At 49.6% G+C, this 22,693-nt stretch overlaps 1 protein-coding gene across 1 annotated transcript; it reads right to left on the minus strand.

The window, feature by feature from the left end:
• Positions 1-156: 156 nt before the first annotated feature.
• On the minus strand, positions 157-18,513 carry PODXL2 (podocalyxin-like 2; the record flags this gene model as incomplete). The annotated part of the gene is made up of 6 exons (XM_009587149.1): positions 157-360; positions 2,066-2,127; positions 3,740-3,896; positions 6,871-6,945; positions 7,993-8,888; positions 18,220-18,513. Coding segments are annotated over 6 exons (1,688 nt in total), but the record flags the coding sequence as incomplete, so codon positions are not given.
• Between the last annotated feature and the right edge of the window lie 4,180 nt (positions 18,514-22,693).

Below are 22,693 nucleotides of genomic sequence, written 5' to 3' on the forward strand. Positions count from 1 at the left end.
TTCCAACCTTAATGATTCTGTGATCTCTCTCATGCCTGAATGGGCTCCCTTGCTGCTCCAGCAGTGTATCCAGCTATGTTAGTAAGTGGATGGGGAAAACAATCTCCCTCTTAACTTTCCAATCCCCTCCCTCCCAAGGGCTAAGAGTCTAGCCACCTTCTCCACCTGTCCCGTGCTCACCATGTTCTTCATCTTGGGCAGGCGTCTCTGCCAGCAGTTGTATATGAGCCCCAATACAATGATGATGGCACAGATGGAGCCGATGATCACCAGTACCACAAAGAGTTTCCCATAATCACTGCGAGTCTGGTTGGGGTGCGACTGGCAGCTTGTGGTGGTTGAGTAGTTCTGGATGCCAATCTGGAAAGAAGAAAGGGGTACACTAAATCCCCTGGCCTGCAGTCAGGTGGGATCCTGTTCAGACTTTCCAGGGACCAAGTACAGAACCATTACTGTGGGCAGAAGAACTAAAAGCCAGGGTTGGGTAGTCAGGATCTACACTGTCTTACATGACTAGAAGGCACATAACTAAATTTAACACCATCTTCCATGAAAGCTGACGCATCAGCAAATGACAGTAGGCACAATCTTATCTAGATCACCTGCACAAGGATCACACCTGTGTGCAAGACAAGGAGGCTTTCATGGGAGAAACTGCCCAAGATTATGCATTCCCAAGACAAACTATGGACCACTGATGGGCACTGAGACTTTGGTGACCGTTTGACAGAAAATGTAACCATAATAAATAGGTTTCCATTAAAGCTCTGGTCCTAAGAGGGCATAGTGGTCTTTCCAAGATCTTGAAAGTGGACAGCTGCCTGCTGATCCAAAAAGCTTAGGAATAGCTGCCCTAGAAATGGGCCCCCAGTGGTTGTCAGCAAACAAAGCCCAACATCGGTCCCAGTGACTTGGCAGATTTCAAACACCTTATGTATCAATTCAATAGTAAGTATGACCGGTGTAAGAGAATATCTTCCCTCCTCCTTCCAAGCTCGTGCTAGCGCAAGGTCAGTGCAATGAGCAGTGTTTCATTATTGATAGAGCCAGAGAGTTGGGGGCAGGTGATGAGGCGGCTCTGGTAGGATGCACGTTAACATAGGGTCACAGTTGCACAAAGAAGTCAAACCTTGCACCAGTGCAAATCCTTCTTTCTGGACAGTTCTAGCTGCTGATACTTCAGTCACGCATTTCTACAGGGTTGGCTTTTCGCACTTTCTCTGGTGTAAGTCAATCAATACAGCACTGAGCACTTAATTTGCTTTGTCTAACTGCACCAGTTTGTTAGATTAGGGAAAAACCTGAGAGCAGAAAGCCAGCAAGGCAGTGGCCCAACTCTGCTGCTAAAGTCAGCAGAATTACTCCAGTAGTTTAAAAAACCAAGCAGAATCAGGCCCTCAGTGCCTACGTACCTCATAGGCCTAAGGGGCAAAGTCAGAGATCATGGGACTAATTTGCCCTCATCTCTACCTTCTTCCAAGCTGTCCAGGGTTAGGGGGGAATACATGAGGGCTAGAGGCAGCTGGCAGTGGAGTCTGGCATCCATTGCCTCTGGTCTTCTGCCTGCCCTTGTGTAGGCAGGCAGTTGTCTAAGTGAAATGCAGACCCTGGGATTGCAGGAAGGTGTATGAATGTGTCCCATCTAGTACAGGCACCTCTCCCACCTCCTTCAGCAAAGCCTGAGCAGCCAACGTATGTAAAACAGCTGTAGGGTGAGCAGGGCCAAATCTGGGGCTCTGCAGCACCCGCATCGCCACAGGCAATAGTGTAGAAGGGATGAGACCAAGTATCCCAACAAAATGAATGTGTGAAAAGCAGCTTCACAACCTAGCCAGAAAAGCAAGGAGGGAATAACCCACAGTTACTGTCTTAATGGGAGCAGACATTTGATGGCCTGGCAACTACCAGAGAGGGGAGAAGGGAGTTTGCCAAGTGTCTGACTCATCTGTTTGCCTGCTGTGCGTTCAGCACTCAGTTAGACTAAGATATGGTCCCAGTTTTCAAGGTGCTTATTTTAATTGTATAGCTAGTCTTAACAAATGGATGCAGGCAGACAGGCTCTTACCTCAGCTAAGCTCCTCTTAATATCCCCCAGTGCCATGAGAACATCTTTTGTAGGGATGACGCCTGTGAAGAAGTAGAGGGAGAGATCAGCGCTGCTCTCAGCTCAGGTTAGCTCAGATAGATGTACTCATCACTCTGAAATCCCCAACAGAATGGAGGCAGGGGAATGCACATTTTTGTTCATTGGTACTTTATGTTAGGAGGCTGAAAGAATGCAAGGACCACAGCCAAGGGTACCTCCAAATGTTCTTTAAAGGGGGGGAAAAAATCCAGAAACGTACTGATACCGGAGGCACCTAGGTGCCCTTCCCACAGCCACAGAAGCTCTCAGGATCTGTGTCTGCTCTGGGAGTGAGCGGCAACACCCAAAAAGTGGAGGCAGGTGCCTATACTGCCTGATCCAGCCTTCCTGTCCAACACAACTTGATCCTCAGCTGCAGCACTCAAGATGTTCCCAACAGAGCTCCATGCTCACCTATCACAACCTTTAGCAGGTGTGTTTTGCTCTGCAGGACACCCTGGCAAGGTGGTGTGCCTGCCACAACAGCAGAGGCTGCAGGAGATGTGCTGTAAAAGCTCCAATCCCAGCAGGAGACAGCTTCAGCCAGGGAGCCACCAGCCCACACTGAGCCACCCCTTCCTGGGACCCTCCTTCCCTAACAGCCCCCAGGATGCTCTCCGAGCCAGGAGAACAGGAGCAGTGAGGGAGGATTCAGAGGCTGAGGCCCATTTCTCCCTTCACTTGCACAGCAGTAAAAAGAGGAACTGAACAAAAGCTTGATTATTCAGAGTGGAAAATACTTTGGTTCCTGAAGTTGCTGAAGTCGGGGATATCTCCCAGCCTGGCTGTGCTTCTGGCGTTCAGACCTGTTTTCTTCTCCAGGAAGGGGGATGTCCCCTCTCAGGATGGCATGAAGGTTTTAGTTTAGAAGACCAAATGCTCACCAAAGTCTTTTCACTGGCACATGCCAAGGGCTTGGGAGAGATGCAATGATTTAAGGCATCGATACAGCAAATACCACTTAAACGTTAGCTCCATTTTCCTATCACTGTGGGGCATTTTAGAATACTGTTGGGTTTTTTTCACATAGGCCATAAGGTCAATATTAGAGGCCTCCGTCACTAAGCAGGCAGCAGAAGCAGTACAGGAAAAGCACCCCCCTACCAAAAGGGGATTAAAGAGATGGTAAAATGTTCCAGCCCAGCCCACCTTTCACTGTCAGGTTTTGTTTCTTTGGGGATGCAGGGGAGGCACTGTCAGGACTGGCCCAGTTCAGACAAGACTTAAGAAGTGTTAAGAATTGAACTAAGAGCAGGCTGTCATGTCCTGCCATTGCAGTGGCCTGCCCATGGAGGAGAATATATAAGCACCTGGGTAAAGCTGACAGACGCCTGAGTGAAGGCAATCCAGGGAGGGAGCAAAACAGGAGGCAAAGCACAGAAGATGGAGCTTCGTGCAAGCGGTGAGGGACAAACCAGAATGCAGATGTGGAAAAAAAAGGGTCTTATGTCCTCAATCGCCCTCCATCCCTCAAGTCCAGTTAAGACTGGAAACTGGTGGGATTGAAATGGGCTGGAGAGCAAAGCTCCTTCCAACATGGCTAAGCACCTCCAAGTGAGAGCCCCTTAAATACACCCGCCCCATCACGGGAAGGCTCCTTCTCCCAGCACTTACCCTGTTGCCCTGCTAGTGTCATTAGCAAGTGCTTGTCGTTCTCATTGGGTTTGCTCAGAGAGATCAGCCAGCGGTCCTGCGGTCCATCCGCCTGTCTGGAGAAGGCATCCTCCACCAGTGCCAACAGCTGGGGACCCCTCTCTAGCCGGAACTCCTCCTGCCACAGGAAAGGGACCTTAGTGAGTGCATGGAAGGAACAGGGCAGATGTAGCACTGCAGGGCTGGCACAGTTGTGTGGCTGAGACCCCTGAACCAGGCATGCCCAGAAGGCAGCAATGCTAAACCCAGTGCAACGCTCCCCTGCACATCCCCAGTGCCCGAGGCTGGACCCACATACATCTCCCGATACACCAACCCTCCTCCTCAGCTCCTGCAGCTGCCATACGCCCCACACCATGCCAAGCCCAGCTCCCCCGGCACACACAGGGATCCCGAAGCGACATTATCGTGCAAGACAAGAAGGAAGCAGCCAGACTCTTCCCCGCAGCCAGCGCTGGGTCAGCGGGTGCCGCTCAGCCTGACATGCTCCAGCCATCCCTGGGCGGGCTCCTTTGCCGCTTTCTCACTCCTGTGTTTCTATTCTTATCTCCGGTTGCCATGCCAACCTGAAGGCCACACAGATGATTAATAAAATGGAGAGCTCTTGTTGCCATGGCAATTCGAAGCGCTCAGGGCAGGCACAGGCCTGTACCGAAAATGGCCTAATTGCAAAAGACACCGATGACTGAGGCCTGAATCACAAGGGCCTGTCAGTGCCTCCTCTCATCAGGTTACGGGGAGGCAGGAGGAGCAGCGCCAGGATGCAGCGCCATGCTGCTCAGCTGCGGCTCCGGCTCACGGCCCCGCTGCCAGCCTGCGGCTCTGTTTTGGGGATGCGGAGGAAGAGGGAGCAGCTTAGCCCAAGAGCAGGGAGGAGGGCAGAGGTGAGATGCTTCTAGTGATGGGGAAAGCAGAGGTTGCAGAGCACTGAAAAATTCCCCATGGTGGAGAAAAGGAAGCTATGAAAGAGCCTGAACACACGTGAGCCGAGGTGGAGGTCACCTCTGGATGTGTAGCCAGGTACCACTGTTGGGTCAGATCCTGCAGTCCTCACTTGGGCAAAATTCCCAGGTATATTGAGTGGGAGATGTGCCCAGAGAGAGACTGAAGTGACTGCCTTGCCCAGAGCCCATTAGGAAGATAAATGGGCTGCCAGCTTAACCCAGCAATACAGACATCATCCCTGCAGCAGGTAAAAGCCTGGCGCTGTGAAGAACATTAAAGCTCAAGGTGCAACCCTCTGGAAGGGGCTAAGCATCCTCCATGTCCCTCGGCTTTTCAGTGGGACTCGGTACTACACCAGATCAGGGCATCAAAACACAGGAAATATGTGAGGAATCCCCATTCACACTAATTTAAACTGCAGCACTTGCAATGCAGGTTCTCTCTCGCAATGCTGGAAATCCAAACACCACAGGGCTCAGATACAAAAACCAGAAAACAAAAGGGACAGGCAGAGGGTAGGTGAGTTGCCCAAATGGAACAAATTACCATGGGTAGGAAACAAACTGCATCAACAACAGTGGAAAGAGCAGCTTGATTCCAGCTTCAGCCATGCAAAGTGGTAATGGGAGGCAGGGAACGAAGCGATGTTCACGTTAAATATGTATGTTGACAAGTGTCCCTTTGAATAAGGGGGAGGACAGCACAAACCATTCTCTGGGAAATATGTTTTGAAACATGAAATCAAGTAGAAAAACAGTTCAGTCCTGCCTATCCCAGGGCACTGTCTTCTTTCAGCAAGGCACAACTGAGGATTCAACAGTAAAGACACAATTTGGTCAAGAGACATCTGCACATCTGCTTTTCAGTTCTCGCCCTTCTAGTGGTTTGAACGACACAAGTGCAAGTGACCACAGGAAGGAAGCTACTATGTATTATAAAATTAACCAGCATTTAAACTCCACAGAGATGGGACAAAGAGCAATTGGAACTAGGACATGGAGGAAACAGGGCAGCAGAACTCTGGTTTTCAAGGACTGATTTTCTGAGTTGGAACTGTGAACTGTAGCAGAGATACTTAAAACCCTCTGAAGAGCAAACTGGTTTGCCTAAATCAGAAGGAAAGAGACTGACTTTTCATCTACCCTTAAAGCAGTCAGCATGCTTTATTGTGTACAAGAATTCCCCTGTTTTCCCTGTCCCCAAAAAGCTCACCTTAAAAAAAAAAAAGCCACCCCCCCAAAAAAAACCAACAACTAACCAGTAGTGGAAATAGGTCAGTGCCACAGAGCCACCCTGCAGTAACAAAACCAGCCGGCTCTGCCCAGAGCAGGAGCCGCAGCAAGCGAAAGTGCAGACACGTGAGGCTAGAACATGGTTCCCCAATGAAACATTTCTGTCTCGGGCTGTCAGGCTCATAATCATTTCTTAGAATTATGAAAGGCACCTTGACCCCAGGCCTTTCACAACGGGTTTTCAAGTGCCTGACAAAAGGCCCAGCAGAGGTGAATGAGCCCTTTTACCAGGGACCCACAAGGGGCTCTGGCCTCATGAATTAACTGCAGCTTTATGGGGATGGATGGACAGGCATTGGATTAGCAGAGCGTGGCTGGTTAACAGACCCAGATAACACACAAGATAACAGGGTGGGGAGAAGAGGCACTTAAGGAAGATTTAGTGACAGCTGCTTGACACTGAACCATTCACACTGCAAATGGGGAGTTCCTATTCCTCTGAGCCATCAGAGGAACGTTACTATGTCCTGGAAGCAGAGGAAGCAAAAGGCAGAGAGGGAAGGAGACTCACACCTCAATCCTGCCATGTTTCCTACCAGTAAGAGGTTAAATGTTAAAATGCTCTCATGTCTCATGACAATCCAGGTACTGATTGACACAGATTAGCAGCCAGGAGTTAGACAAAATCCAATATGGGACTGACATGTGCTAGACTTTGAGCAAAATCCTCCCTCTCCACCCACTCAAGGAATATTTCTGTCCTCCTCTCCTTCTCTCCACAGCCTCTACAGGGACTTTGAGATTTAGTGCTTTTAAAATGCTTTGTAGTGAAAGCAGACAGCAAGAGCTGTGCCTGCCTCCACATCTCTAAGCACTATTCCCCCCATGCCATCAAATCTCTTTGGACTGACTTACACAGTCAATGTTATCTGACATATTCAGGATGATGTAGTTTTTCCCCGCAAGGTTGCTCCAGTCTTTGCAGATCACCTGGAGAGACAAGACATAAAGACAGCTGGGTTTGGGTAGCAAATGCAGCGCTCTTGCTGAAAGCACGGGGCACACAAGGGGCAGGAGCAAGGGGCTGTGCCATACCCCAGAGAAGCACTTCTCAAAGGACGTAACTGTTCTCTAACTCCCTGCACTAAGGAGGAAACACTATTTCAGTGCTAGCACACGGGGCAGGGACAAGATACTGTGCCAGCTTGCCTTCCACCTGTATCTAGACTCCAGGAGGACTCAGGTACTCAGTGGAAAGCTCTCTAGCCTGCAGCCTTATCCTGTACGTGATCAGCACTTAACACAACACAAAACCTAATCAGGAGTCTGTGTGGTCCTTAAACAAACTGGTGAGACAGGGCAGCACTTCGCAGGCAGGATCGGACACACAGAGGGATTAAGTCACTCGCTCTGGGTCCCAAGTACCGTGGGGCAGAAAGCAAAATTAAAAGCTTTTCCTGGTACTTTCTCACCAGCCAGCTCCTGCTACCTATCTTCCCTTAACCAGCTGCCAGTTTGCTGGATTCAAGAACTACAGTTCACCTCACACTTCCTCTCCCACAGGCTCTCCTAGACCAACATCCTTACAGATCTCTGTACCCTGCTCCACCTGCTCTGCATCTGGTCCCTGCAGGCAGCAGCAGCAAAAATAGCACTTCCTTCTCACTCCATTTCCAGAAATCCTTGGGGCCGTTTTTGTCCTGACACTTCCAATAATGCAGGCTGAGGAAACAAGGAGCTTTCGCTGCTGTGCATGCCCCAGAGGGCAGGTGTTTATTAGAAGCAAGATTTTGTGCAGCAGTTCGCTGGGGAAGATGTTAGGGCGCAGGGCTTTCACCAAGGATGATGGATACCCTTAAGAAGTGCTGTGAAAAACATCCCCCAAAATTCAGTTTTGGTTGGGTGAACAGAAGAAGCTACTTCCACCAGCCAGACTTCAGGATGTGGGTAAGGTTAAGGGGTTAAACACCCGCCCAGACAGAAGTACCCAAATATCCCCACTATAACCTCCCACCCACTCCCTGCTCCCAGTGCTACCTGTTCTGAGTCCCAGGGCAGCTCTGTTGGCAGCATGGCCATGCGGGTGTCCCCAGCCTGCGGTGACAAGCTCCTCTCTGCTGCTACAGCCTCAGTGGCTGACTCGGTGTCATTCCAAATGGGATCCAGCGCAGGCTCGTCAGCCCTGTCCCACGGAGACGCAGAAGAAGTGGGGTGCTGCTCACTGCCAGAAAGAGTCTGGGTGCCTGAGGAGCTGCCTCCAGGAGAGGGTGTCCCCACAGGCGTTTCCACAGTCTGCTCCATTTCAGTCAGCACTGTGGGCTCCAGCATCTCCCATCCCACCGTGGTCTCTGAGACCTCCTCTTTGGCTGAATGCTCTTCCCCACCAGCCTCCACCGTGGTCTCTGCAAGCTCTGCTCTTGTGGTAGGCACATTCAGCTCCGAATCTGCTCCCCCAACAGCCCATGTGTCCCCAGCTGTCACCTCAAAGGGCTCTTCTGAAATACTGGGAGACCTCGCAGCAGTAGTAGTAGAAAAAATAGAGGACACAGGCAGAAGACCTGGTCCCATACTGCTCCCAAGGTCTAAGCCTGGAGGAACAGAGTCCTCTTCTTGCCCTCCTATGGCTGCCTCGGTCACAACACCTGGCCTGGCGGAGGCTGTGGAAAACAGAAGGGAGAAGGAGTCCTCTTGGCTCACTGGTTCAGAAGATGTAACCTCTGGCCCAGAGGTCTGGAGGCTCTCCGCTCCTCCTCTTGAGTGGTCTATAGGGAGCAGCCCCTCCTCTTCCTCCAGTGTGCTGGAGAAAGGTGTGTGCAAGTCAGGCTCAACAAATTCTGCTGGCGGCTGGACAGTGGCTGTTTCCCAGTTGTCTTTCACCTGTGTCCCATTCCCTTTCAGCAGAGTCTTCTGAGATGCAGCAGGAAAGCTGTAATCTAAAAAGAGATCCAAAAGACTTCATGTGACATCCCAAGTAACCACGAACTCTGAAAGGCAGAGAGCTGGCCCCATTATATGTGTCTAGCCACAGATGGGGTCAAATGGCAGAGACCCTCTAAGAGCAGGTAGCCTGCCACTGAAAAGAACAATCCCATCTGACAAGTGCAGTGCAACCTTCTGCACTTCCCCAGCAGCCTGTCCCATCCCACTTTCCCTAGGGATAATTCACATGTTCATTCTCCCCACTCCTTTCTGTCCTGAAGGTGTTTCCACAGACTTGCTAGCCAGAAGATCCGCAAATAACAGCTTTGATACCTGGCATCTCCAAGGTGAGGTTGTGAAAGTTAAGAATTAAGCTGGGACCCAGGGATTAATTTCACATGGGATTCAGAAATATACTGGGTGGTAGCAGCAATCAGCCACAGGGTAAATGGGAAATACTAGGGAAGAGAAACAACAGCACAGCAAACCAAATCCTACTCCCTGGCACGCCCAAGTAAGACCACCAAAACCTGAATCAACCCAGGCATCTTTGAAATGCAGAACTTCAGTTTGTACAGCACTTCACAGCAGAAAAGTCATCCCACAAACATCTGCATTATGAGTTTTCCGTGTCATTAAGGAACAGTTTTGCTGCAGGGAAACAGAAGCCAGAAACAGGAGCCAAATTAACTCCTCTCCCTCCAACTTCAGCCCCCGTTTGTTCTGTGGCTCCGACCATGAACGCATGTGATGTTGCTAGACAAATGTAGATGCTGAAGGAGAAAGATGCACTTCATAAATGTCACGTCAGAGCAGGCAGTGGCTTCTTCTGGAAGCCCAGCAAGGAGCTGGGATCCCAGGATAAGGAGAGTGTCTGTAAGATCAGACACGTTAAGCTCAGAGTGGCAGGCATAAATCCAGCAGGCATAAATCAACCTTCATCTTTCTTAAGAAATTGCCTGTACCCAAGGAGCTCCGTTTCTAGGCGTCTGCATCCCAATTAACTCCCTTTCTCCTCAAGATGAGCACAGCACATATTCTGACTGAGAAAGGGAAGGAAGAGGATCCCTCCACAGCCAGAAACGAGCACCCTGCCCTGACTATGGTTACTGTTATTAAGTGACTGTCTGAAATCCCCAGGGCCCTCATCTCCTCTCCGGCCTGCCAAAGCAGATGCTCCACTGAGCAAAATGGGCAGCAGCTGTCTGGATGCCTTACAGAGGAATCTGCACAAGGAACCTCTATGCATCTGTGACTCCAATCCATCGCTTGCTGCTGCTGGAGCAAGCTCCCAGGCAGGGAGGACCATGTCAGCAAACACATCCGTTGCCTTGGACTGGCAACCAGGACTGCCCATGCTGCTCCTGCATGCTCCTCCCCATCCCTCCTGAGCAGAGAACCACGCTGCCTCCTCCACCCCGAGCAGGATGTGCAAAGATGCTCCTGTTCAGCTGACAAGCGGCTTCCCTAACCCACAGCTCAATCCCTTCATGTTGTCAGCAGCTCCCTCCAGATGCTGCCCAAAGATGAGCATGATCCAGCTGCTGACTTTCAGGGTTGTGATGTGGTGACTGTCTCCCAGTTCTGGCTGCAAACATCTACCGACCACCGCAGGCAGAAGCAATGTCCGCTTTGCCACTGTGTTTCAATAGAGAGCACCCATCCTGACTGAGACTCTACCCAAAGACCCTGAGGATTAAAAGATTACTGCTAGCCAACAGCCTACCTGGTGATGCTCCCTGAGAGGCCAAGGAGGCTGGTAAGAGCAATCAGTGGCAGCACAGACAAACAAAAAACATCTTCCCCCCCTGCCTGGCACTGGTCTTCCCAAAGGCCCTTACCAACAGCTACACGTCCCAGTGTCTGCAGACACAGTCACTGCCTTGCTAGATGGGTGGTGGTTAATGGCAGGAACAGCCACAGACCACGGGATTGAGGACATTAGGTCAGCACCCTCTTCAGACAGATGGTGAAGGTTTAGTGCATCTCGCAGGGCTCTGCTGCTCCTCCTGCTGCAAAGATACTCAGGGTTTGCACCAAAAACACTAACCCCAGCAGGAACCCCGCCTGCCCTGATGTGCTGTGGGTGAAAAGTGAGGGTTTCGCCCCTTAAAACAATGCCCTGTCAGATGAGATGTTATTTTCAAGGATCAGTGATCCAGTCTGCCATCTCCTTTGCCTAAAGACATTCTCAGCTATTCTCGGCTCCTCTGCCCCTCCTCTCTTCCCTGCCCCTCTTCCCACCTGGAGGAGAGCAAGAACTGTCAGGTGGGCACAGCAGAAAAACAAACTGGGAAAAAGCAACATGAGGTTTGCCCCACAGGAGCTAGAAATGCTCCTGGCCTGCCAGCTCTACTTTGAAGTCACACATTTGACCTTTCCTTAAGATGCGCTGTCACAGGTTAGCTAGCTCCCATGGGGGAAAGCCCCACATGGTGCAGCGATGCCGCCTTTCCACCAACAAGATCTAAGGATGCCGGAGCGTCTGCTGCCTCTGCCTTCTCTCCAGGACGATGGAAGCTCAGGGAGAACCAATCCCGCTCTCTCCCAGCAGGCTTCTGTCTCACAAGGCAGCCAAGGACTGCAACCCGAGCTGCTTCTCTGGGCCAGCAAATCAACAAGGCAGAAGCAGACACAGGAATCCTCACACTCACTGCTAACTGAGTTAACATCCCCACTTGCCACCAGTCCCTCCACTATCCTGCATGCTAAGCTGGGAGCACCCTTCTCCTGTCTAGTTCATAAGACCCCACTGATTATAACCTCAATTCCCCTCAAATCTTGTGAGGGCTGTTATTCAGATTCGCATGGAGAACAGTGAAACTTGAGGCATTTTGGTCAGAGTTGTGCTAGCTTGTGCTCATTAAAACAACGAGCTCCCCGTACAACCCAGTTCCCAAAGGGGTTCAATCACTTTCCAGGTTCAGAGGTTTAGGGATGGTGAGTCAATCCTTCCTTCCAGACTCTCCAGCTAGACACTTAGTTCCTGTCTGGAATCACCTCCTACTACCTCACTACCAAGGGCATCTATCCACTTCTCAAGATCAAGTCTCTAAGGCACTCATATTTCCTTTTAGGTTACATTCCTCTTTTATGATTTGAAGGAATTTTTGCACCCTGTCCATCTCTTTGGTATGATCCCACTAAGCTGGTCTCAGCATATTCTTCCCAAGGCTCCTTCCAGACAAGCTGGTTTCTGTCACTCATCTGTGTAATGCAGAGCTAAGAGCTTCCCCATTGGAAGAGTCTTCTCAGCATTTCCCTTGATTCCCCTTCCCTCCAGCCCTAAGGGGACTCAAAGAGTACCTCCCATTTTTAGCAGCTCCTTCCAACACTCAGCTAGCAGTTCCCCTTCAGCAAGCAGTCTTTTAGACCCTGCAACCCACTGGTCCACCTGGTTGTCCCCTCCCTTCAGCAGACCCTCTACACCTGGCTCCCAAGCCCTGGGCATATTGAAGTCCACCCACAGACCTTCCCACCTACCTATGACAGTGCTATCCACTCCCATCCCCACCAGCTTTTGTGGAGAGAAACAGCAACCATGGAACAGAGAGGCCAGACAGGCTCAGGTGACCTGTGCTCCTGCTGCAGAAGTTGGGCAGAGTCTTCTGTTAAAGGAGACGGGTATTATGGAGCTGGCTGCAGTGCCAGATTTATCAGGCTGGTTTATCAGCTCATCAAACTTCACTGAGGAAGCAGAGTGCTGCCAAAGAGAAGGGTGCCTGGGAAGGAAGGAGGTAGTAACTGCACATATCATCAGCTCCTTCCCCGCCAGGGTCTGCTCTGTAAGTCTCCCACCAAGATCAGCAGTAGGTGGGAGCACAAGAGGAACTTGTGGCCACACGCAGAGGTTACATGTGCCACGTACCCCTTCCAGCCACAAACAAGAGCAGCCAAGCCACAATGGAACCAGCCTGATCACAGAGGGGGACAGCTGGAGCCACAAAACTGTCTCAGCACCTCTGGCCGAACAGTCTAGCAGGAATAGACCTGATGAGTGTAACAGGCAGCCATAGCTCCATGTCATGTTCTCTCCCAGAGCTTCTCAGTCACACTACCCCCTTGGGAGGCTGGTTCACCGATATGAAATTCCACACCTCCACCTCACCTCCTTGACACCACATCCTTAGCTATACCCCTTAATGCTTTCCATCAGTAGTGATATTACTCACATTGCAGCATCCAGTTGACTTTGCCTCCCCCAAACCCCCTCCAGCTTTTATCTTCCAAGCTCTCTTGCAAAGACCCTCAGGCACTATTTTCTAAAGAAACGATCTTCCACAACCCTCCTGCCATTCCAAGTCCTGCCCTTTGCATCTCCCAGCAGATCTAGGTCTAGGTCAAGTAATTTCCTTCGCCTGGGGAGATGATTTGCCCTGGGAGGGGTGAACATGAGCTCCAAACCTCTGCAAGAGCCGCCATTTAGGCGATGTCCTGCTTCCTCTGCAATCAATACCGAAACTTCCCTGACACCAGATGGGCCAACACTTGGCACTGTGCCAAAGCATGATTCCCCTGCCAGACATTTAATTCATTAAATTCCTGCTTCTCCTTCATTCAGAAGAGCTGGTCTCAGTTACTGCCCTACAAGGTTCCCTACCCTGTATTTGCCACTATAAGCTGTTTAAAGCAACAGTGACAGCCCAGAAAAAGGGTGACCCTCATTGTTTTTAGTACACATAACGTGACCATAAGGTCTTTATTGGATTAAACTGGAAGATCATGTTAACCAGTGATTGAATTACTGATAACTAGAAGGCACTGTAATAAAGACAAGAACACTCCTGGGCTCCCACCACAACACCGCAGCCTGACAGCACCATTCACACTAAAGCGCCTGCCAACTTTGGGAACTGCAAGGTGCACTCTACTCGCTGCTTAAAATGCAGCCAGGTCTTAGGTGGCATCTGCTCGCCATTTTGCAGTATAGAGTAGTGAGGCTTACTGCAAAAAGGCATACTCCATCTGACTGAAACTGCAGGGAGATTTCAGAGGCAAAATGCAATTACTGGTGCTGGAATTGAGCCGGTTGGGGCTAATATTCTAATCTTCCAGAAGAGCTAGAAGTTACTCTCTGCGACTCCAAGACAGGTCCACACACACAAAAGGGATCATAGTTAAAAGAGAGACCCAGGGTAGCAAAGTGGTTCAGTCTCATTACGCTTGGAATTTGCTTCACGTAGAGACTGGGCACCAAGCGCTACAGCTGTTCCCAAATAGCCCCATACCTTTTTCCTGATCAGTGTATGAACTGCAGTAAGGCTAGAATAAGCCACCCTCACCCAAACAGAGAGTCAGTCAGGAATAGCTGCACCAGAATATCACTATGCACAGAGAAACCCTCTTTGTCACAGGTCAGCCTTTGCCAGCAATGTCTTGGTCGAGATGGCTTGTCCCAAGATAGATCACCTAACGTGTCAGTGTACACTAAACCAGGGCGTAAACAAGAGGCATCCCGGGAGCGGAGCTCAGGCAGAGGGCTGCTCAGCGCTAAGCTTCTTATGTAGACAGTCTTTACCAGGTGCTTCATTTCATTAATGCTTGGGTTGAAGATGGTATTAAGAACTGCAGATTTGCTGTCAGTCTGAATGAAGAAGCAGCAGATTTCAGTAAGGCTGAGAGATACTGGGATCCCTCTGGCCAGAGGCAAGAAGGAAGTGAATCTCACTATCAGAGAAGAGTTGGGGATGGAAGATATTTTATGCCATTAGCTGGTCAGAAAACTTATTTATCTTTAAATACAGTCCTCCTAACTTGCCTGTCCTGCTATCCCTCATCCTAGCTCTCCTGGGAATCCCTTCTGCTAATTGCTATGAATAATTAAAAGATTACAATTCCCCACCCCACCCCCAAAGCGCCACATGCCATCCCAGCGAATCACCAAGCTATAAGGCTAGATTTGATAGCTCCCAGCACAGTCATGCCTCCGTCTTCAAAGGCACAACCTTGGAGCTAAAAGAGCAGACCCTGGCTGTAACAAAGCAAGCTTCATGCCAGCCCACCATCACGCTGGAAAGTGTGATGATGCACTCCAATCCTTGGAGGCTTAGCTGTTAGGCAAGGGAGGAGAGGGACTAAGTGCCTTCGTTCACCAGACATTCACAAGTCTTGCATCAGTTTTCGGGAGCCCGCACTTCCAGCAATTAATGATTAGGCTGCCTCAACCTAGAGCCTTCACTGGAAGAGGAACACATGGGGCACTGCGTTCTGCCTGAGCCAAAGGAGAACACAAAGAGGTGCAAACCAGGGAGCACTCCAGGATGAATACACCACCATATAACTCTTTCACTAAAAATCAGGGACTCAAAGGACCTGCAGCCCTAATGGCTCCCATCTTCTAGCCCTAAAGCTAGAAAAGATGTTGCATCTGTTGCCCAGGAAATCCAGTGTGACAGTCAGAAATATGGGGGATTGGGGGCCTCCAGGCAAAACAAGATGGAGAAGGTGGGAAGAAGGGAAAGGAGGATAAGAAGGGCCAGATGCAAGTCCCTGCAGGTCCACTCTGTCTCCAGGGTTGATCTATGGCTTAGGCCAATTTGATACCAAAGGTGAAACAAAGCAGCCAAACCCAAACTACAACCTGAAAAGCTTCTGGGTTCCTGGAAGCCTGAAGGCAGTGGGATACAGAAGTAACAGGTTCACAGCTCCACTGACTTGCCTTTTGGCTGAAGTACGAGTCACACACTGCTTCCTTCCATAAGGATATGGCATCCACATTCCCACCAGACCTAATCCATCTTTTCCAGATGCAGCTCCACTGGGTAGCAGCTGTGCATGGGTTAGCACACATGCAAGCACGCACTTCTGTACACACTCAGACAGAATGAGACAAATCTCAGGGTCCTTCCACAGGCTGGTGCTCACTGATGTCAATATAGATTTACTGTTCCAAGGTATAAATCAGCAAAAGCACATTATTCAGGAGAATCAGAGCCCCAGGCTGAGCTGTGGTCTGCCAGTGGAAGTTTGTTCTCACTTTCTAATGGACTAACAGGTGGCCCTAGATGCCACATGTTTTCCAGAAATATTTTTAAAGGATGTTCGAGTGCACTTAAAAAAAAAAAAAGAGCAGCAGCTGCAGATTGTTATTACTTTTTATCTCTTGCAGCCTCAAAGTTGCACAAAGGCAGAGGAGTCTCCCCACACAGACTTCAGAGGGACATAAAAGAAAAAAAGGAGACATGACTAATACAGCTTTGAAATCTCAGGAGATCTGGCCTATCTGCATCAAGACCACCAATTCCAGGCCCAATATCTTTACACCAAACACAGAAAGAAGCCAGCACAGGTCTCCTTTCACAGCAGGGAATTTTCTCTTTCCAGTAGTATAACAATACTGGTTTGTGCCTTGATTGATACAGGGTCTCAAATCTGTGCCTGGGACAGAGCTACCAACTATGCCGGGCTACACTTCACTGTCATTCGGAGAGAAATCCCACATAAGGAAAACTTACACCATAAACCTTTTTTTTCTTAAACAGCAGCTGTTTGAAACTGTTTAATGGATTTATACGTTGAAAATAACCTAACAGATGTCATCACACAGTTCCACTAGGTATCACATGGCATCTGTCACACATGCAGCACGTCAGATCCATTGGTTGTGTGCATCTCTCATGCACAGGCTTTGCACGACAGGAGAAGGCTGCCCAATTTAGGGATGCTATTACAATATCCTTTATTGTAAAATGACACACAGCAGGTTTCTAATTAAATTTTAAGCAGAAATGCGCTCCCAGCTCTTGAATAATTCAAACTATTCTATTAACCAAGGTTCTGAAATACCACCGAGACACGAGCTCTGGACACAGCAACGTCCAGGGGAAAAAAAACAGTGCTTGGAAGCACAGAAGTGGGATAGCTGGGCAGTGGATAAGGCAGGGTACACGTAAAGGACAGCTGAAAGAGCACATCTGTTCATGGAGGAAAGCACTGCAGGCAAGAACGGAAGGAGAGAGGAGCATGTTCTGCATACAAATTGGGCGAGGCACGTGCAAGAGGCAAGGCTGGGTTCGGTACCCAGTGCATCTCGCTCTCAATGCACAAGCACATGCTGTTCTCCAAGTCACGTCCAGATCTGTGAGTACATGCAGGTGCCTGCTGGCACAGAAATAAAAGCGCCGCTGAGCACGCTGCCAGCATGTGAGAGCAGCTAAGCCAGAGCATGTCCCAAGGATGCACTGGTAGGAACAAGCACCATCCACCCCCAGCATGGCTGCAGAGGCAGCATCCGCACAGGTTCCCCATGGCCAGGCCTGCAAGTGCCCCGGGAGCCACACGAGCCGCAGGGCAGCAAGAGCACGGCCAGATGAGTTTAGCAGCAAGGTTAGTGAGCTTTGGAGACCTAAGCCGGGATGGCCCTTGCCCAGCATGCGCTGTGCCCCAACAGGCAGCCTGAGCCACAGCACTGCGGCAGCCCTCAGCCCTGTGTGAGTACAGGTCTTTTTTAAGGTCACAGAAATAGGAGTGAAGATAAAACAAGAGTTGTGCTTTCTAATTGCAGACCTCAGTCAGACCTGCTGAGAGGGAGGCAGCGATACTAGATAAGGGAGGAGGGATAAGGCTGAAGCCTGGCCCCTGTGTAACACTTAATACACACCCCACATGACACTTAAGAGCAGAAGCATGTGAAATAATCTCCTAAGCTACTGGAAACCCTGCAATGCTCCTCCTCCTTCCTCCACCCCTCTCCCTGAGGGCATCTCAAAGCCAATGAGGGGCTCAGGGGGAGACAAACCAAAAAACACTCCATAGAGGAAAGCAAGCTCAAACCCTAACGAAACTCATTTTGGCCATGACTCCCCAGGAGGCAGGCAGGACAGGGTAGGCAACAGAACAGCTGCCCAAGGGAGAAAACCTGCTGTCTCCTCTCAGGCCAAATCCCCACTGAAATCACAGAGTGAGGAATCCAGAATTCGGCCCAGGGAACCAGCTTTGACTCAAACCCCAAGATGGCCTTGATCTCTGAGCCGGGGTCTTGAGACCTTTAGGTTGTGCTTAATTGACAGCAACAGAAAAAAGGGACAGAGAAGAGACCATAAAAGGGGGAAGGAGAGAGAGAAAGAAGAGCACGAGGCAATGGAAAACTAGGTGGAGGCAATACTTTACCCAGCTCATAGCAGCTCAAGAATAAAGGCTCAGCTGTAACTTGGTTTCTAAAGCCTGTGCTTGCTCAGGGTTCACCGGGGACACATCAGGCACTGAGGTGAGAAAATAGAGCTGACGTTTAATCTCAGGCCCTCTTAGCAAGAGTTGTATCAAAGCAGGAAGACAGATCCCTGCATCCTTCCACACCCCCAGAGTCCCTGCAGAGCAGGGAGGAAGAATGGGGTAAAAGTAACCTACCTGTTGCTGGTCCCAAGTCCAGGCTGGAGTCATTGAGCTCTCCCGCATCTTCCCAGAAGTACTGCGGAGGCTGTAAGATCTTGGACTCCTCATTCTCCTCGCTGGCAAAGCCCGATCCTGGGGCAGCATGCAGAGAGCCAGGGGCAAGATCAGGCTCCGCAGCCCCCAGGCTGGTTTGCTCGTGGGAATTCATGGCCTCCAGGTGGGACATCATGGCAAACTCCAGCAGGGAAGTTGATGTGAGGCCATCAGCGGTTGGCTCCTCCGAGGAGGCAAGGCAGAGGCACAAGGTCCCTGTATAATGACAGTAAAACCGTATCAGAGATAGGGCTGACACCCACTGGGCTTGTCTTCTCCTTGCAGCCTGCTCCTGACAAACCAACCTGCTGGACACACCTGCCTTCGGGGTAACCTGCCCCTCAGATGGGCTGTGCTCTCAGCTTATGAGGAAAATCAGGGTATTTTGGGAAACATCCACAACCATGCAGAGAAGCAAGCATTCATATCCAGGAGGAGTCAGTGCCAAGCAGTCATCCAGCCTGGGGCACTTCTCTTCAACGGGGCAGTGATGGTTCACCCTCTCTGAGGTTTTTTGCCTCTTTGAAAGGAGGGGGTGTCTTGTTAATCACCCATCCTGGAGAGGAGGTAGAATGTCTTATACTTAAGCCATGAAATTCTGGCCCTGTGAAGTCAATGACAGTTTCCTATCCAACTTTCACCCAGGCAAGATTTCACCTTAGTGCTCCTGATCTGCAGCTGTATTATATTATATGCAGGGGGACTGATTTAAACCAAAATTATTTACATCACCAATATTAATCATGTTTTAAATCAGCGGGCTGGAAATCTATTTTTAAGTCATTGATTTGAACTTCATTTTGCATTCACATTTTTTGTTTTCATACGGAAGGGCTGACTATCACAAGTAAGAATTAAAACGTACCAACAGCAAATATCTACCTAATGCTAAGCAGGGAGGCAGGTTGCATTTTACACTTTTCTTTCAACAATTATACCCTTGTTATTTCCATTTTATATATTAGAAGGTTTGACTGACACGTCTTGATTCCTAGATGAGACTTTAATTGTGATTTGTGTCAAGGTACATTCACATGCATATTGAACTTTAATCAAAATGCAAGAAAACAGCACCTGGAACTTGGCTTTAAGCAACCAATAAATACCATGATAAATATGGAGACATAAGGAAAAAATGAGATTACCAAAACATGTTTTACATTTAAAACAGTTTTGTTAAGCAAGCAAAGCAACTAATTTGGGTGAACTGAACCAATTGCTTCCTAGCCCTCTGTTCTTTAGCACATTAAAACTAAAAGATCTCATCCTCTCACAGCTGATTTTTATTAATAGATTAGAAGAAAAAAAGGACAAGATTTCCCACTTTCTCAGCTCATACTTAGTTTCTCGATTCTTAATGAACTAGTCACTGAACTGAACTAATTGAATAAGCTGAAATGAAGACTAATTTGGTATTTTTCTTTGATAACTGATTTTCTAGACAAAAGAAATGCAGCAAATCTAATCCATCTGGACTTCAGTAAAATATCTGATACACTGCCACTCGCAGAATTACAAGGGAGGCAAGAAAAGACACCGATTAGCAGGAAAACTGTAAGGCAACTGTAAGGCATTGACTATGCGAAGAATGACAGAGGCTTGTACTGGAGGGAGGCTATTAGTGGAATTCCTCAAGGTCTGTCCTTGGATCTGCTGTTCTTTAATATTTTCCTAAGTGACCCTGGAACAAAAATTAGGAACATGATAATGAAATTAGCCAAGGACACAAAGCGAGGAGACATCCTCACTGCACAGAAGACTGTAGGTACAGCTAGGTGATCTTGAGAATGGAAATAACAGAAATATTATGAAAAGAAATAGTACAAAGTGGTAAGTCACCACCTTGAGAACTAGCACCAAACATTTCTGATGCAAGATAGGAAATCATCCATTAGAAATGTCTTAAGAGGAGAAACTCCTGTATTAGAAAAGCTCTGCGATATCACTGGAATGCAGATGTGAAAATGCTTGCACAGTCCTGAAGTATTAGAAATAGAGAGATTTTACAAAGCACTGCTGAGACATCACCTGGATGCTGCACGCAGATCTGGATACACGTGGCCTGAAATGATTTAAGCAGAGCTGAACTGCCTTCAGGCAAGGGCACAGACTAGGCAACTTCCCGAGGTTCCTTCCCACCACTATGTCCTACGACTTCCCATCCCAGAAGGACAAATTCAAGTCAGGCCAAGTGCCAAGATGAGCTATGGGGCAATGGCAGATGGGTTGGCCTGGTGCTTTCACTGAAAACATTGGCTTGTTAGCACAAAAAGTTTGGGAGTTACTGCTCACTTGCCAGGCTGATTACCAAACCTGTCCTGGGAATGTTGGAAGCCAGAAATGCATTTCTCAAGCCTTCTGCCTGCTCTGACCCTCTCCACCTTCCTCCACTATTCTCTGAACTGAGCAAAATCCAATATTGGTTATGCTTTCCCATATACGATTGGGCCAGGCTTCAGCACTTCTCAGTCTCGTTTATTTTGTTCTATTGATCCAAGGCAAGATCGGCTGAGGTCAGCACAGCAACAAAAAGGGAAAGGCAACAGAGGCAGAGTATCAAAGGGGAAGGAAGCTACTGCAGCATCACAGAGCCCACCAAAGCGCCTCTGGACATCCCTGGGGATGGGCTGGCTCCCTGCGAGCTGTGTATGCACAGTGAAGTCCACGGCTGAAAATGAGAGTTCGCATGTCTCTTGTGCGCGAGCACGCATCTGGAGAGACCTGGCCAGGCCAGCCCCTGTGCCGATGCTCGGGGCTCCAGGCTCCAATGCGATGGTGCCTAGAGTGGGCTTCCCCAGGCTGACACAAGACACCTGCATCACTACGGGAAAGTGCTGCTGAGCCCCATGCAGCCCAGCAGAGAGCACTTGTCTTGAGGAGCTTACAGCTTAAGCAAACACGACAGAGAGCAGCGAGGGGGAGAAAGGGAACATTATTCTCAAAGTTATCCAGAAAAGGCGACCAGAAGGATGGGGAGAGACCACAGCAGGTCCAAGGCCACGTGGAAAATTTGGTGTAGTTGGGACTGCAACTGCCTGCCTGGATCCTACATCAGGTCTTCATCCACCCCAATGCCTCAGTTTCCCCCGACTCCCATTAGCAGAGATGTGGCTGATGTGGCGCCTTGGCTTTCCAGCCACGCTACAATACACACCCTGGGTCTCCCAGCCAGCTAGGCAAAGCCTCAAAATGTAACTCTGCGCCAGCTCAAACTGGCTCAAGCCTCTCCGTTTCCATCAGGTACACCCTGGTTGGGCTGCCTGCAGAGCTCAGCCACAGCCCGTCCCACCACCTCTACAACAGACATTTTGTGGCAGGGGGAGCTCGGCGCGCACAGACAACCATGCGGGAAGCTCAGATCCCGGGAGTTTGTTTACCCTCATTTAACTCTGAAGTGTTTACCCAGTTAAAACCCCCTAAGCTGCATTATCTTGTTTACTGGGAAGCTCTGCTCTCCTCAGCCCAAGATAAAACTACACCACCTCATCCCTAAGAATGATTCATTAATAGACACAGCCTGAGCAAGCCAGGTTTCTCCTGGGGTGGATTTGGAGTAGGACAACACCTTGGGGCCTGATCCACAGGCATGGGATGCAGAGGCTGGCCTGGGGGAACCCTCTATGCCACACCAGCCCGAATGCCACAGGGCTAACGGCACCATTGCACCAGTGTATAAATCAGTACCTCTCCAGACAGCATCCTGACACCACTTCGTATCTTTTGTACCAGCAGCAAAAACCCAAAGGCTTGGGGTGCCAAACAACAGACACAAGATTTGCCACCTTTCCCCCCTCTTCCAAGCATCTCATAAAGGAGCTCAACGCAGCTGTCAACTCCAAGGCAAAGAAAGAATCAAAGCACGAGCTGAGCTGGGAGGCAGGGGAGCACAGCCGAGAGAGAAAATGTAATGCCCAATACATCGGTGGCTAGCCATTTTCCTCCTAGGATGGGGAAAGGGGATTAGACAACTTCTATCAGCCATCAGTCTCCCAATTTTGTATTCCAAAAGGCAGATCAAGTGATAGGAATAAAGAAACACAAACGAATAAAGCCCTGCGACTGTAGATGAGAGGAAGCAGGGAACGGAGCCAGAGCTTGCCAGCTGCTTCAATGGGGCATTTGTCTCTCACTTCTATTTTTGCAGCACCTCTGCGTAACCTGGAGGAGATGAGGCTCTGCATGCTAAAGAGGGCAGCCAGCCTTCGGGGAAACGGCAGGTCTGTGAGCACGGGAGGGAAAACCCTCCCCAGATCAGACAGAGGAGCAGCAAGAAAGGAGAGAAACTGGGAGAGGTAGGTGGAGGGGGGAGAGGGAACAAAGGCAGAGAGAGAGCACCAAAACCAGCACGGGAGCTCCTGCACTGGCTGCGAGCTCTCCAGCTGCCAGCACCCACAAA

The sequence above is a fragment of the Fulmarus glacialis genome, unplaced genomic scaffold, assembly GCF_000690835.1.
Source record: "Fulmarus glacialis isolate BGI_N327 unplaced genomic scaffold, ASM69083v1 scaffold29371, whole genome shotgun sequence".
NCBI lineage: Eukaryota > Metazoa > Chordata > Aves > Procellariiformes > Procellariidae > Fulmarus > Fulmarus glacialis.